The sequence below is a fragment of the Cervus canadensis genome, chromosome 2, assembly GCF_019320065.1.
Source record: "Cervus canadensis isolate Bull #8, Minnesota chromosome 2, ASM1932006v1, whole genome shotgun sequence".
In the NCBI taxonomy this organism is placed as follows: domain Eukaryota; kingdom Metazoa; phylum Chordata; class Mammalia; order Artiodactyla; family Cervidae; genus Cervus; species Cervus canadensis.
In genome coordinates, this window is record NC_057387.1 from 108031608 (window position 1) to 108046990 (window position 15383).

Below are 15383 nucleotides of genomic sequence, written 5' to 3' on the forward strand. Positions count from 1 at the left end.
GTCCCAAGTTTCTCAAACTCCATCCCAGGGTCTTTCACGATCCTGTGCTCCCTTCCTCGTGGGAGTCCTTTAAGGAGTGAGCCTGGGACCTATATACTGACCTTTCTCTCCGAGTTCTCTCCTGGACAGAACAGAAACACACCACAAGAACAAGCTCCGTTCTCTGCCCGATACGCATCAACAGTAGTGTGGAGGATGGCAGGATGGGTTCACAAAGGAGGAGCCCTTCGGGGTCCTCAGTCGTGACTCAATGGGGAGCAGGTCCCCTGGCAGGGTGGGGGTGGGTTTCACTGGGATCAACACCGTTGGGTCCCAGACCCTTGGAACTCTCAGATCCAACTGCCTCCCCGGGCTCTGTGAACCCGCTCTTAGAGGAGTGCAAAGGTCCCGGTGATTAAAAACCCGCATTACTCTGATACTCAGCTTCTCTGTCACCCACATGTGTGGATAGGTATGGTGGCGTTTTTGGGGAAAGGAACATTTGGGGGGGAGGTGGCGATTCACAGCCGAGTCCCCTGAGGATACAGGCATAGGAGCCTGGGGAGGGAGGTGTGGTCAGGGCAGTTGGAGGAGACGGGTGGACAGAGGGGTCCTGAGAAGAAAAGTCCTCTTCCCCAAGGCCTGGACAGCTTGCAGGATGGGGCAGGGTGGTCCCACTGACAGAATGAGTAGAATACAAAGAATTTCAAAGGCAAGTGAAAGGACCCTGTTTCCCTGAACAAAAGTGGGGCTCGAAGACTGTCCTTGACATTTTTAGCTGAGAGAGAGCCCTGATCAGCAGTTTGAGCAATAAAATAATGAATTTCTATGCATTACAGATCAAACCCAGTCAATCCTAAAGGAAATCAACCTTGAATCTTCATTGGAAGGACTGATGCTGAAGCTGAAGCTGAAGCTCTGATACTCTGGCCACCTAATGTAAAGAGCTGACTCATTGGACAAGACCCTGATGCTGGGGAAGATTGAAGGCAGGAGGAGAAGGGGACGACAGAGGATGAGATGGTTGGATGGCATCACTGACTCAATGGACATGGGTTTGGGTGAATTCCAGGTGTTGGTGATGGACAGGGAGGCCTGGCATGCTGCAGTCCATGGGGTCACAAAGTGTCGGACACGACTGAGTGACTGAACTGTTATCACTGAAAATACCCTTCTATCCACGTGCATCTTCTTCTCCACTCGTTCTTAATTTTGTCCACACCTTTGTTGGTTTGTTTTCTTCTTTGTGTTACACATAGAAGTTTCAAAACTGTGGGTTTTCCAGTTGGAGCTGGGGTCACACTAGCTAGGATTTCTGCTGACCCCAGCCCACTTTAATCCTTCCCTAGGTGGCTGTGGGAACACAAGCTGTTCACACCAGTTATGTTCCCAAAATCTTGGCTCCTGGTCCACAGATGCCAAAGAGAAATACAGAGACAGAGTTTGGAAGAAATAAAAAGAGTAAATTATTTTTTCCAGGCAAAAGGGAAACAGCAGGCTAGCACCTCGAGAGCTGTGCCCCTCCCTTGGGAATAGAAAGAAGTTTTACATCCTCTAGAAGGTCATGCTTTTTTTTTTTTTTTCTTTCTTCATCAGAGTTTCAAAATAACCACAGCTGGTATCAGGCAACTCAGCCACTGGGTCTGGTGTCCCTAAAGTTATTGACCTGTGACCTTTCTGAATACAGCATGCTACAAGAGCGTGTGGGCTTCCAAGGTGGTGCAAGTGGTAAAGAACCTGCCTGCTAATGCAGGAGACATGAGAGATGCAGCTTTGATCCCTGGGTTGGGAGATCCCCTGGAGAAGAAAATGGTAACCCACACCAGTATTCTTGCCTGGGGAATCCCATGGACAGAGGGGCCTGGGGTCACAGAGAGTCAGACACGGCTGAACAGCACCACCCATCTCGGCATCCACCACGTGGAGAACCAGAGTTAGCTGCACACTGCAGGCGCACAGTCAGGGTCTTTGGGATGGAATTGCAATCATGTCACTTGAATAATCTTTGAAAGAAAAAGCCCAGAGGAGAGTGGAAGGTAGAGCAAATGTGGGCTGTGAAAGAAGGGGCATGTGACGAGTGCCTTCGGGGGTCTGTCCCATACTGGTTAACATGTCTGCAGAAGGCAGACTGAGGAACAATGAGTGACTTTTGGGGGGATGAGTGTTGGGCACTACATGGAGGATACTTGTTTTCTGACCACCTGGATTCAGTGAAGTAGAGATGGACTGCTGAGGGTCATGAGCTCCTTGGTGTGAGAGGCAGCATGCAGAGGCTGAGGCAGTGTGGACAGACACTTACTGGGAATCTTAATTAAAAATTCTTGGACCTAGGTGACTTTGGGTCTTGCTCTGTTAACCTGTGATGCATTTGTTATTGTTTTAGTAGCTATTTCAGTTCAGTTCAGTCACTCAGTCGTGTCCAACTCTTTGTGACCCCATGAATCGCAGCACGCCAGGCCTCCCTGTCCATCACGAACTCCCAGGGTTTGCTCAAACTCATGTCCATCGAGTCGGTGATGCCAGCCAGCCATCTCATTCTCTGTCGTCCCCTTCTCCTCTTGCCCCCAATCCCTCCCAGCATCAGGGTCTTTTCCAAAGAGTCACCTCTTCGCAACGGGTGGCCAAAGTATTGGAGTTTCAGCTTCAGCATCAGTCCTTCCAAGGAACACCCAGGACTGATCTCCTTTAGGATGGACTGGTTTCATCTCCTTGCAGTCCAGGGGACTCTCAAGAGTCTTCTCCAACACCACAGTTCAAAAGCATCAATTCTTTGGCGTTCAGCCTTCTTCACAGGCCAACTCTCACATTCATACATGACCACTGGAAAAACCAGAGCCTTGACTAGATGAATCTTTTGGCAAAGTAATGTCTCTGCTTTTTAATATGCTATCTAGGTTGGTCATAAAATTCCTTCCAAAGTGTAAGTGTCTTTTAATTTCATGCCTGCAATTACCATCTGCAGTGATTTTGGAGCCCCCCAAGAAATAAGTCTGACACTGTTTCCACTGTTTCCCCATCTATTTGCCATGAAGTGATGGGACCAGATGCCATGATCTTAGTTTTCTAAATGTTGAGCTTTAAGCCAACTTTTTCACTCTCCTCCTTCACTTTCATCAAGAGATTTTTTAGTTCCTCTTCACTTTCTGCCATAAGGGTGGTGTCATCTGCACATCTGAGGTTATTGATATTTCTCCCGGCAATCTTGATTCCAGCTTGTGCTTCTTCCAGCCCAGCATTTCTCATGATGTACTCTGCAAATAAGTTAAATAAGCAGGGTGACAATATACAGCCTTGACATGCTCCTCTTACTATTTGGAACCAGTCTGTTGTTCCATGTCTAGTTCTAACTGCTGCTTCCTGACCTGCATACAGGTTTCTCAAGAGGCAGGTCAGGTGGTCTGGTATTCTCATCTCTTTCAGAATTTTCCAGTTTATTGTGATCCACACGGTCAAAGGCTTTGGCATAGTCAATAAAGCAGAAATAGATGTTTTTCTGGAACTCTCTTGCTTTTTTGATGAACCAGCAGATGGTGGCAATTTGATCTCTGGTTCCTCTGCCTTTTCTAAATCCAGCTTGAACATCTGGAAGTTCACGGTTCACGTACTGCTGAAGCCTGGCTTGGAGAATTTTGAGCATCACTAGTGTTGCATTAAGTGCATTCGAACTGTTGGGCAGCCATCACCATCTTTCATCTCCTGAACTTCATCTTCCTAAACTGAAACTGTGGCCCCGCTAGCATCAGCTCCCCAGTTCTCCTCCCCTAGCCCCTGGCATCCACCCTCCTACTTCCTGTCTCTATGATGGTGACACACCAGGCATCTCAATAATCGGAAATCACAGTGTCTGTCCTTTAGAGACTGGTTGATCTCATTTTGCATGATGTCTTGAAGGTTTGTGCATGCCTTAAAAGCAAAACTGATTTGACCTCCATGATTTACTCTACCCCTGCCGTGATGCACAGGGCTCGGAGCCTCTGGTCAGTGAAGGTGCCCCCTGACTGGCATTGCTGTACTCGGGCTCAGGATGGAGAGTTTGGGGGATGCATCACCTTCTGGGGGGGCACTGGAGGGCTGTGCCCTGTCCAGCGCCTGGCCCATGTCCCCGCCAGATTGTTGAAGGGCAGCATGGGGCCACCATCTCTCAGAGTGCCCCTGAACTAATACTTTATCAGCAGGGGAGAGGGTGTTCTATGTGGCCCCAGGGTCCAGGAGCTGGGGTCGGTCTTGGGGTCTTTGGGGCTCACTCACAACAAGGTCCTCCCTGCGCCTCATCATGGTCACAAGACATCTGCCTCAAACTGGCCTTCATGAAGAGCGTGGTGCAGGTCACTGATGCCATCAAGAACATCAAGGACCTGGAAGACTTTCAACTTGCTCAAAAGGCGACCCTGACTGGCATTATCATGGTCAGCCACTCTGTCCAGGGCAGTTTGGGGGTCTCACTCTGCTGACCTGAGGCCATCTGAGGCCCAAGGGGTGGCAGGCGTCTCCGAGGCCCCGCTTGTCTCAGTTCTGCTTTGACCTGACTGTCGGTGTTCTGCGTGTGACCTTCTTATATCTGATCAAGGTTTTCATGGCCAGGAAACATTCCGGAAGCTGGGGCTGAAGACCCCGCCCCCGAGTCTGGTGATGCCCCGAAGGTGTCTGGTTCCAGGCTGGGAGACAGAGCCCCATGGTCAGCCCCTGGCTAGCCCCGCGTTTCTCCCTAGTCAGGACCAGGAGGTCGGCCTCTGCCATGGACAGGACTTACCCAGCTACTTTTGCCCAGAACTTTGTTAAGATCTAGAAAGTACCAGCTGTGCAAAGCCAAGAGGCAGCGGCAGGGGCTCCTGAGGCTGTGGGTCAGCCCCTGTCCCTCGTCCCCAGACCTCTCCACTCGCCTGCGATGGAAACCCTGGCCCCTGGACACCCTCTGGCTGCACTGGCAGCAGCCTGGAGGGAAGGGAGATGCGGATGGAACAGGAGGCCCTGAGAAAGAAGTAGACATTCACTAGGCTCCCACTCGGGGTTGGGCGACACGCACGTAATTTCACACCAGCCTGGCACAGCCCTGTGAACCAGGCCCCGAGTCCTCATTTCACACCTGAGCAAGGGCTCAGGCTGAGGAAGCGATTTGCCCAAGGACACACAGCCAGTAAGTGGCAGAAATGAGCGAGACGCACATGCCCATCTTAGCTCCACTCCTCCCACGAGATTTTACTGCTTCCCCCTGGGCTTCCCTCGTGGCTCAGCTGGTAACGAATCTGCTTGCAATGTAGGAGACCTGAGTTCGATCCCTGGGTTGGGAAGATCCCCTGGTGAAGGGAAAGGCTACCCACTCCAGTATTCTGGCCTGGAGAATTCCATGGACTCTATAGTCCACGGAGTCACAAAGAGTTGGACACGACTGAGCAGCTTCCCCTATAACGTCAAAGGCCAACTGACCGTGAAAAGAATGAAAGTGCCTGTGGTGTTGGCGCCCGTCGTACGATGTCAGGTCCTCCTGCCTGTAATGCAGGGCGTGCCCCTGCCATCGTGGCCACTGTCTGCCCAAGCCCCTGCCCTGGCCATGGTGGGACTCCGGGTGGCCGGCGGTCACTGCCCTGCTGTCCCGGCAGGCGATCATCAAGGCAGAGCCGACTGACAGCCTGGTTTCTCCCGTGCGGACCATGGCCGTGGATGCCCTGTCATACTTGAGGTGAGCCGGGCCCCTGGCCAGGCCCCCAGCGCCACCCTGGGCTGCAGACAAAGTCTGAGACCACCTCTCGGTGCCTTTGGGGGAAGGTCACACCTCCTTTGGGGCTTCCCTGGAGGCTAGGGCGGTAAAGAATTTGCTTGCAATGCAGAAGACACAGGTTCTATCCCTTGGTCGGGAAGAACCCCTGGAGATGGGAATGGCAACCCTCCAGATTCTTGCCTGCAGAACCCCATGGATGGGCTATAGTCCATGGGGTCAAAAAGAGTCGGATTCGAACACTTTCACTTTAAACAAAATTACTGGATTTGGGTAGGAGTGGGAGGGCCCGGAAAGATGAAATACAGGACCCCTTTGGAAGGCATAAGTTTAGAATTTAAGTGGAGGGTGACTCTCCCTTCTGAAGCAAAACAGAGCCAATGAGGAACTTGTAATAATTCTGCAACCCTGCCCCACCAAAGACTTCAATAAGGATCCCTGGACCTGGGTACGGCCCCTGGGGCCCTTAGAAAGCTCTCCTGTGACTCTAATATGCAACTAGGCTTGAGATCCACCTTTGAAGGGGACAGAAAGAGAATCAGCTGGTGTGCATCATGCAGCTAACCACTACCACCAAAGGTTTATTAAAACACGATGGCCTCCATTCCAGAAGTTTTTTGGTTTTTGTTAAGATTTTTTTTTTAACGTGGACCATTTTCTAAAAAGTCTTTATTGAATTTGTTTTACAGTATTGCTTCGGTTTTATGTTTTGGCTTTTTGGCCACGAGACGTGTGGGATCAAACCTGCACCTCTGGCACTGTATGGCAAAGCCTTAACCACTGGACTGCCAGGGGAGTCCTCCACTCCAGAGTTTTTGATTCAGCAGCTCTGAGGTGGAGACACAGATTTTGCATTTTCTAATAAACTCCAAGGGGATGCTGCTGCTGCTCCTGGGCCAGGACCAACCAGAAGCAAAGTCTGTGGTTGCAGTCAGGGAGGACCAGTGGAATGTTTCTGAACAGGAGAGAGACTCAGAGCCGACAGTGATAGGAGAGGTGGCTGTGGACGCCTGAGTCTCCCCTTCAGTCACAGACAGACAGTGAACTGGAGCCCTGGTGGGTGGAGCCACGGCCCCTGGGGAGGGACAGATGCCTGAACCCCCAAACAGAGAAGCTGGCCCCTCCCTCATTCTGTGACATGGCTCCTCCCACCCCCTCCCCCAGACTGGGCAGAGCAGGGTCTCAGCTCCCCACTGATCACCCCTCTTATCACTTCTTTCTCTAGCAAACTGAAGCCTTTCTACTCCACAGAGGAAAGCAGTGAGCTGATGGATATTAGTATACACTCTGTAATTTCTCTCCAGCCGCCAGGAGAGAGCAATGAGTCCATTAAGGTAGGTCCCTCTGGGCCACCTCATTTTCTGGGTGAGGACTTGGAAGTTGACGTTAACATGGGCAGTGCTGGGAGCCCACCGTCCTGGCCCACCTGGGGGTGGTCAGGGCAGCAAAGTACAGCAGGCTCTTTCATTAAGTGTAAGGTGATGCTAGCTGCTGTAACAGATACGCTCTGTAATCTTCACGGTTTAACAAGATGACTGTTTTTCTCACTCGAAGTCCAGCTGGCAGCAAAGGTGGAGAGGGGGCTGCTACCTGCAGTTGTTCAGGGACGTGGGCTGACAGGTGAGGAAGCTGAGGTTCAGAGGGCTCCAGGGACTTGCCAGGGTCCCACAGCTGGCGGCGGAGGAGCCCAGAGCCTGGGAGGTGGAGCTGTGAATCCTCTCCTGTTCCCAGGGACGCCGCTCTGGGCATCGAGTCGCATCACCCGTCCCGTTTTGAGGCTGAGGAACGAGAGCCTCTCTCGGGGGTGACTGTGAACAGTTCTCCTTTCCAGGTCATGAGTGACCCGATCCTGCACCAGAAGAAGCTGCTGAAGCGGGCGGTGCTGATGCTGGAGAAGGGCGCGGAGCAGGAGGACGAGGTCCTGAGGGTGCTCTCCCTGCGCGCCCTCGGCAACATGGCCCTCGGCGCCCCCAGGAAGGTCCGCGGGGGCCGGGGCGGGGGCCGGGGGTGGGGGCCCATGGCGGCATGTCCCGGGCAGCCAGGCGGGGGCTGACGGCCCCGTGCCCCCCAGGTGAGGCAGTACCGGAAGCTCTTACTGGAGAAGTGCCTGAGTTCCCTGCGGGGCCCCAGCGTGAGCACCAGCGTGACCTCCGAGGGCCTGGAGGTCCTGGCCAAGGTCTTGGTCGAGCTGCGGGAAGGGGACCTGGGGTCCACCTTCAACGCCATCTCCGAGCAGTGCAGAGCCTTCTTTGACAACGTGAGTCCACACTGGCGCCTTGCTCGGCCCTGGCCCTCACGGGGGTCCCCACGAATAGCTGCTCAGTAGACAGGTGGCCACCGTTCATCCTCTAAAGGAGGGAGGTGCCCTGGAATGAAAAGGGGTGCAGTTCCTACTTGGGTACTGATGTATCCATTGGCTGATCACGGGGGCTGGTTAACAAAAAAAATCTTGTTCTAGGGCCCATGGGACCCTCCTCCCCTGACTTTAATTCCTCCCAGGCACAAATGCTCTTTGGACATCTGTGATATGTGGGGTGGCAACTCTGCTAGGTTGGGGTGGTAGGTGATCAGATCCAGCACAGCCCCCATCTAGGCAAGAGAAGGTCACAAACACCAGAATACTGCCCAGTCCCCCAAACCCTGCAGGACACACTCCATCCTGATGGAATGATCCAGAAGGCTTTGCAGGCACCAAGGCATTTAAGAAAGTCCACGGCGAATGGCTGGGGTTTTGTTGGGCTTCTTGATTCCCACGTTTCAGAAATAGCTTGTCCGTCTTGGCTGCAGGAGAGCAAGCTCCTGCGTTTAAAAGCCTTCATCCTCTTCGGGAAGCTGGCACAGGTGGTCAGGATTTCCAAGAAGCATTTCTTCAAGCAGGAAGTGAAGAAAGCCTGGGTGCCCCTCATGCTGCATTGCCAGGACCCCTGCTCCGATGCCGCCCAGGTCAGACACACCTGGGCTCTGTGGGCAACGCCCAGGGCCCGCTGTCCCCACAAGGAACACCCGCTTCGAGGCTGCTGCCCCAGCTCCTGGGGTGTCCCCCGCAGCCCTCAGTCTTCCCCGGACCCCAGAGGCCACCATCTGCTGGTTCCTCCCACCAGGCTGAGAAAGGGACCAGTCAAGATAACCTGCAAACTGGCTGATTGAGGAGTCTCGGCTCTGTGAGGGGAAACACGGCGTACTTTCCTTCTTCCCCAGATGCCGTCACCAGCCGCCCTTTCTTCTGTCTTTCTGTCACTATGTCGTGTCCGACGCTGTGACCCCATGGACTGCAGCACGCCAGGCTTCCCTAGCCTTCACTGTCTCCCGGAGGTTGCTCAGACTCACATCCATTGAGTCGATGCTGCCATCCAACCATCTCATCCTCTGTCACCCCCTTCTCCTCCTGTCCTCAGTCTTTCCTGGCATCAGAGTCTTTTCCAATGAGTCGGCTCTTCACATCAGGTGGCCAAAATATTGGAGCTTCAGCTTCAGCATCAGTCCTTCCAATGAATATTCAGGGTTGATTTCCTCCTTTAGGGTTGACTGGTTTGATCTTTTTGCAGTCCAAGGGACTTTCAAGCGTCTTCCCCAGCACCACACTTTGAAAGCATCAATTCTTCTTCACTCAGCCTTCTTTATGGTCCAACTTTCCCATTCATACAAGACCACTGGAAAAACCTTAGTTTTGATTATACAGACCTTTGTTGGTAAAGCGATTTGCCTCTGCTTTTTAATATTCTGTTTACACTTGTCATAGCTTTTCTTCCAAGGAGTAGTCATCTTTTAATTTCATGGCTGCAGTCATAGTCCGCAGTGATTTTGCAACTCAAGAAAATAAAGTCTGTCACTGCTTCTACTTTCCCCCCATCTATTTCCATGAAGTGGTGGGACCAGATGCCATTATCTTAGTTTTTTGAATATTAAGTTTTAAGACAGGTTTTTCACTCTCCTCTTTCACCCTCATCGTGTGGCTCTTAAGTTCCTCTTCGCTTTCTGCCAATAGAGTGATATCATCTGCATATCTGAGGTGGTTGATATTTCTCCTGGCAATCTTGATTCCAGCTTGTGATTCATCCAGCCCAGCATTCCGCATGATGTACTCTGCATACAAATTATTTAACAGGGTGACAGTATACAGCCTTGATGCACTCCTTTCCCAATTTTGAACCAGTCTGTTGTTCCATGTCTGGTTCTGTTGCTTCTTGATCTGCATACAAGTTTCTCAGGAGACAGGTAAGGTGGTCTGGTATTCCCATCTCTTTAAGAATTTTCCATAGTTTGTTGTGATCCACACAGTCAAAGGCTTCCCTCATGGCTCAGACAGTAAAGATTCAATGCAGGAGATTTATGTTCGATCCCTGGACTGAGAAGCTCCCCTGGATAAGGGAATGGCTACCCACTCTAGTATTCTTGACTGGAGAATCCCATGGACAGAGGGGCCTGGTGGGCTACAGTCCATGGGGTCTCAAAGAGTCGGACAGGACTGAACCGATTAACACTTTCCTTATCCTCACTGCCTTCTATCAAAAGTTCACAGTCCTTTCACGTTTTATCAGCAACTCTCCTGGAGGCAGGGCTTCTGGGAAGAAAGTGATGGCCTACCCCACAAGGGGATGAGAGGCTTTAATGAAGGAGCCACAAAGAGGAGAGGCCAGCACGGCACGGGGCCCCCATGGGTGATGTTGCCCCTCCTGCTCCTGGGGGAGCAGACACCCCAACCCCCTTCCCTGCCCTCCATTCCAGTACCTTCCTGTGACCCAACCCCAGCAGAGGCCACGACCAGGGGGCCTGGTTACTGCAGGGGACGGGGACAGGGAGAGCTGGGGAGAGGGGATGGGGGGTTGCAGGCAGGCCCCCACACCCCAGGCTCCTGGAGGGGTAGGTCCTGGCAGGGCTGCTGAGGGCACCCAGTGCTGGCCAGTGGCTAAGGGGGCCGTGGGGCTGCATCTGCACCCGTGCGGCTTCTCAGTAAACGTGCCCAAGGTGTCTCACGGGCCAGGAGGGCTTGGGTCCCAGGCAGCCCCCTGGGGCTCATCAACCACCCTGCTTTGGCTTCCTGAGGCCTTTGGGGGGCTGCCCTCTCGCTTACTGTGGGGTGCCAGCCCCGCCCGCCCCGCCCCTCGGTGAACCCCAGGCCCGCCTGACGCCTCTCCTGCCTTCCTGTCCTGTGTCCTCCAGGCCTGTGTGGCCACCCTCTTTCAGTGCGTGCACTTCTGGGGCTGGAGGGCCCTGGAGAGCTCTGCGGACCACAGTGACGCCACCGCCCCCAAGGAGATGGCCGGTTTCCAGATGACCCTGTGCTCCATCCTGGTGATGAAGCCGAGGCAGGGGACGGCCCCGGGGGCTTGGGGCTTCATCCTGTGATCCTGCGAGACAGGAGGTGTTGGGACCAGCTCAGTCCAACAGAAAGAGAATGCAAACCACACACCCATCTTTAAGATTTCTGTTGAAGAAAGTAAAGAGGTGAAACCAAATTTAATAATAGGTTTTATTTAACCCAGTAGTTCCAAATCATTGCCATTTCAACAGGCAATCAATAGAGAATTATTAATGTAATAGTTTACCTCTTTGGGATACTGTCTTCAGTATCCAGGAGGCACATTACACTTAATTCAGACTAGCCACATTGGTTAGATGGTATCATCAAATCCATGGACATGAGTTTGTGCAAACTCTGGGAGATAGTGAAGGACAGGGAAGCCAGGCGTGCTGCCGTGCATGGGGTCACAGGGAGTCTGACACAACTGAGTGACTGAACCACAGTAAGCCATGTTTCAGGTGCTCAAGGGCTATGTGTGGCCAGTGGCTACCCCATCGGACAGTGCAGGTTGTGGGGAGTGTAATCTCTCTGGGCAAGAAAAGAGTAGCGGAAACCTGAAGGTCCTGAAGTTGCCCATCTGCTAACCTGCTGTGTGGCTTTGATATGAGCACTTGCCCTCTCTGGGCAGACCCTCTAGCATCAGACAGACGGGCATCTGTGAGCAGATGAGCGCTGTCTGTGAGCAGCCAGTCTGCATGACCTCCTCTTCCATGGCGCTGGGTGTCACTTGTTTTTTGCAGACTCAGAAAAAGCCTGCCGTTCTCTACAACTTCTTGCTAGAAACAATGACCTATGTTAAAAGCAACTTGTCAAGGATCAGAATCGCTGCATGTAATTTGGCAGGTGAGCCGGCAGGTCTCCTGATGCAGGAGGGACCTTGAAGACCATCTGGTCAGACCCAGGTCTGGAGTGGGGACAGGGGTTGGGACTCAGGGGCAGGCAGGAGCCCACCCTGTGTGTCCCATGGCACTTCATACCTGCCCGATGCTGAGCTAGACGTCCTGAACTAAACCCTTAACAGAAACTCTCATCAGGTGAAACCAAATCTCTTGCTGTCCTAATATTCATACGATGGGCATTTCTGACTATCCTTTTAGGAATTATTATGAAGCAGATGTCTGCGCATTACTTGAAAAAGCTGGATTTTCCAGCATTACGGAATTGTAAGTAGTGGAGATGCAAGTGTGAGTCAAAAATGAGCCCACTCCTCTCATTTGGGAGCTTAGTGAAACCACTGGAGGGGAGAATCAGCTGTCCTGGTTGTATCTGGGTTGGGGGGTGGGGATGCCCAGGGCCCAGAGAGGGGATGAACCTGTCTTTCTAGGAAGACAGCCCTGATGGTTCCCTGTGCCCCCTGCTTGCTCCCGGTCATACACATCGATGCCTCCGGTGGGTCCACACAGCAGCTGGGGCCTGGGGGTCATCATCCTGTCCCTGTTGAAGGGACGGAAGTCCCCAGGAATGGGAGATGCGTGTGGACACACGACTGAGCTGCCATCTTCCGAATTCACACTCGGGGTGGGGACGAAGTTCAAAGCCCCGTGAGCCCCTCGCCCCACAGTCAGCTCTCATCAGCATTGCCCAGGGCGGGCGGAGGACGAGGGCCTGGCTTCAGGGGTCCCCATCCTCCTCCTCACACGCTCACTCTCAGCTCTCCAGGAGCTATAGCTGGACTCAGATCCTGGGGTTTGGAGGGCAGCCCTGGAGACTCTCAACATCTTGGATACCTGCAGTCAGCAGTGGCTTTTGGCTTCACCTGAAGGAATCGCCTAGGTGGTCCAAGTGCAAAACGTACCTGCCTTTCTCCTGGGGGCCAAACCCCACCGCAGCACCGCGAACCACTTTTAATTCCGTTTGTAAGAAAAAGTATTGTACTTAGATAATCAGTGCCCCTTTCTTTCCTCCCCTTGAAATAAACCTCCCTTGCTATTTGGAGAGCAGATTCCTGACTGCAAGGAGATGATGCCCCAGAGCTGAGACAGTGGGGTGAAAGGAAATTTCAGTCCTAGCAGGAATTTCAGTCCTGTGTCCCCTGAGTGTTTGTGCATGCGCATGTGTGAGCATACATGTGTGCATGTGTGTGTGAGGGTGCGCGCGTGTGTGCACGCGCATGTGTGCATGTGCGTGAGCATACATGTGTGTGTGAGCGTGTGTGTGTGTGAGTGTATGTGTGTGAACATGTGTGTGAGGTGTGTGTGTGTATGCACGTGTGTGAGCATGCTTGTGTGTGTGAGTGTGTGTGTGTGTGTGTGCGTGTAAGTGTGTGTGTGCACACGCATGTGTGAGGCCAGGGAATCTGGGGTCCCCTTTGTGTCTTCACTGCATTTCAGTTCCTCTCACGTGGATGCTGTGTCCACTGCCAGGCTCTGTGCTGGGGCGGCCAGGGGAGCCCAGCTGCTGTCCAGCCCTGCTTCCAGGATCCCCGCTCTTAAAGGGAAAGGAGTCATCTCCCAGCGACCACGATGCACCCGGGGTGAGGGAGGGCGGCCACCAGGGAGGGCCGTGCTGGTGCCCGTGCCCAGGGTGTGACTCAGGGGGGCCTTCGGGTGGAAGTGACACCACGCCATCCACCCTCGTCTCTTTCACATCAGGGTCCACTGGGCCAGGATGGGGAGGGACGCAGCGAGGCCTGGAGCAGAACCCATGAAGGGTCAAAGGGAGGAAGTACCTTCCAGTCCAAGGAACAGGCAGGGGGAGAAGGCAGGGAAACTCTTCTACACTCATGCTGCCAGCAGGACAGTCTTGGCTTGTCCCCAGAGCAGATGAAGGTGAAATCCCCAAACCAGCCCCACTGTAACAGCCCAAGGTGGTCACCACCCTGGGCCCATGCATGGGAGGATTCCAAAGCAGTCCAGAAAGCCAACCTGCACCGCAGGCTTCCCGGCAGACTGGTCTCACACTCTTGGTGGTGCCCACGGAATAGACAGTGAAGCTATTTCCTGCCAAGTGATGAAGATGGTGGCTGCTGGAAGACTCAAGTCCCACTGACACAGCCGGAAAGGAAGGTGCCCTTCGGTATAGGTCCTAGGGGAAGCCGTACGATTACACACGTCAGGTCTCTGATCAATTCCATTCATGCCTGTGAAAACATTTCAAGACGGTTTATAGACCTAAACTCAGAAAGCAAAAATTTAAGACAATATAGTCATTTTGATCCTGAGAGTAGGGTAGGATGTCCTTTGAAAGTAATAAGAGAAACCAGTTAAAAATAAAGGATTAACTTTCTAAGTTAGAATATATCTTCTAGGACTTCCTTGGTGGTCCAGTGATTAAAATTCCAAGCTTCCACTGCAGGGAGCTCAGGTTCTGTCCCTGGTTGGGGACCTAAGAGCCTCATGCTATGCAGTGCAATAAAAAAAAGAAAATTTCTTGAATAAAAATGAAAATACAACATATCAACATAAAAATTAAAAGTCCATTTATCTTCTGTACAATAAAATATTGTAAAGTTAAGTCACAAATGCAAGAAGTTACTTGCAATTTATATAAAACTAGGTTGGTTCATATAAGCAGATTGGCAAAGAGAATATGCCCAAATCAGTAATACTGCAAATTAAAAAAACAGTGTCACAAGAGGATGCTGGAAAAGCCAGTAGGAGGATGGTTTGGAAAGTGACTGGGCTTGAATGAGGTCATGAGGGTGGGGCCCCCATGATAAGATTGGTGCCCTTTATAAAAGACACGAGGTAGCTCCTTCTCTCTTCACGTGGCACGAGAAGGTAGGCAGCTGCAGACCAGGGAGTGGGTCCTCCCAGAGCCCAGCTGTGCTGATTCCTGGATCTCAGCCTTCGTCTCCAGAAGCAAAGTTCTGTTGTGTAAGTACCCGGTCTCTGGTGTTTTGTTATGGCAGCAGAGCTGGCTAAAACACTCAGGTGACGTTGCAGTGTAAAGCTGTGGGTGGAAAGGGAACATCCATACAGGAAGAGGGTCACCTCGGGCAGGGGGATGGGAAGGAAAGGGGTGCAACTTTAATCAACTTAAAAAACCACTACACACAGCAACGTATTAACAACCATTTACTCAGGATGTTGGTACATGGGTTTTGTCACTGTATTGTGAATATTTGCAATATTTTATTTAAAAGTTACTGTCCACTAAGTAAACTAAAAAGCTTTTGCACAACGAAGGAAACTATAAACAAGATGAAAAAACAACCCTCAGAATGGGAGAAAATAATAGCAAACTAAACAACTGACGAAGGATTAATCTCCAAAATATACAAGCAGTTCCTTCAGCTCAATACCAGAAAAACAATTCAATCAAAAAGTGGGCAGAAGACCTAAACAGACATTTCTCCAAAGAAGACCCATTGATGACTGATAAACACGTGAAAAGAGGCTCAACATCGCTCATTATTAGAGAAATGCAAATCAAAACTACAATGAGGTA

At 52.0% G+C, this 15383-nt stretch overlaps 1 protein-coding gene and 1 pseudogene across 1 annotated transcript in view; one reads left to right on the forward strand and one right to left on the reverse strand.

Annotated features, from left to right (window-relative positions):
* The window catches only part of MROH2A (maestro heat like repeat family member 2A), a 55483-nt gene extending 55305 nt beyond the window's left edge, over positions 1-178 (reverse strand). Inside the window, exon 1 of the mRNA XM_043448104.1 lies at positions 107-178. Within this exon, the coding sequence (XP_043304039.1) occupies positions 107-178 (72 nt within the window). The remainder of the gene's footprint in view (positions 1-106) is intronic.
* Positions 179-4286: 4108 nt separating this feature from the next.
* On the forward strand, positions 4287-12767 carry LOC122429309 (annotated as a pseudogene).
* Positions 12768-15383: the final 2616 nt, after the last annotated feature.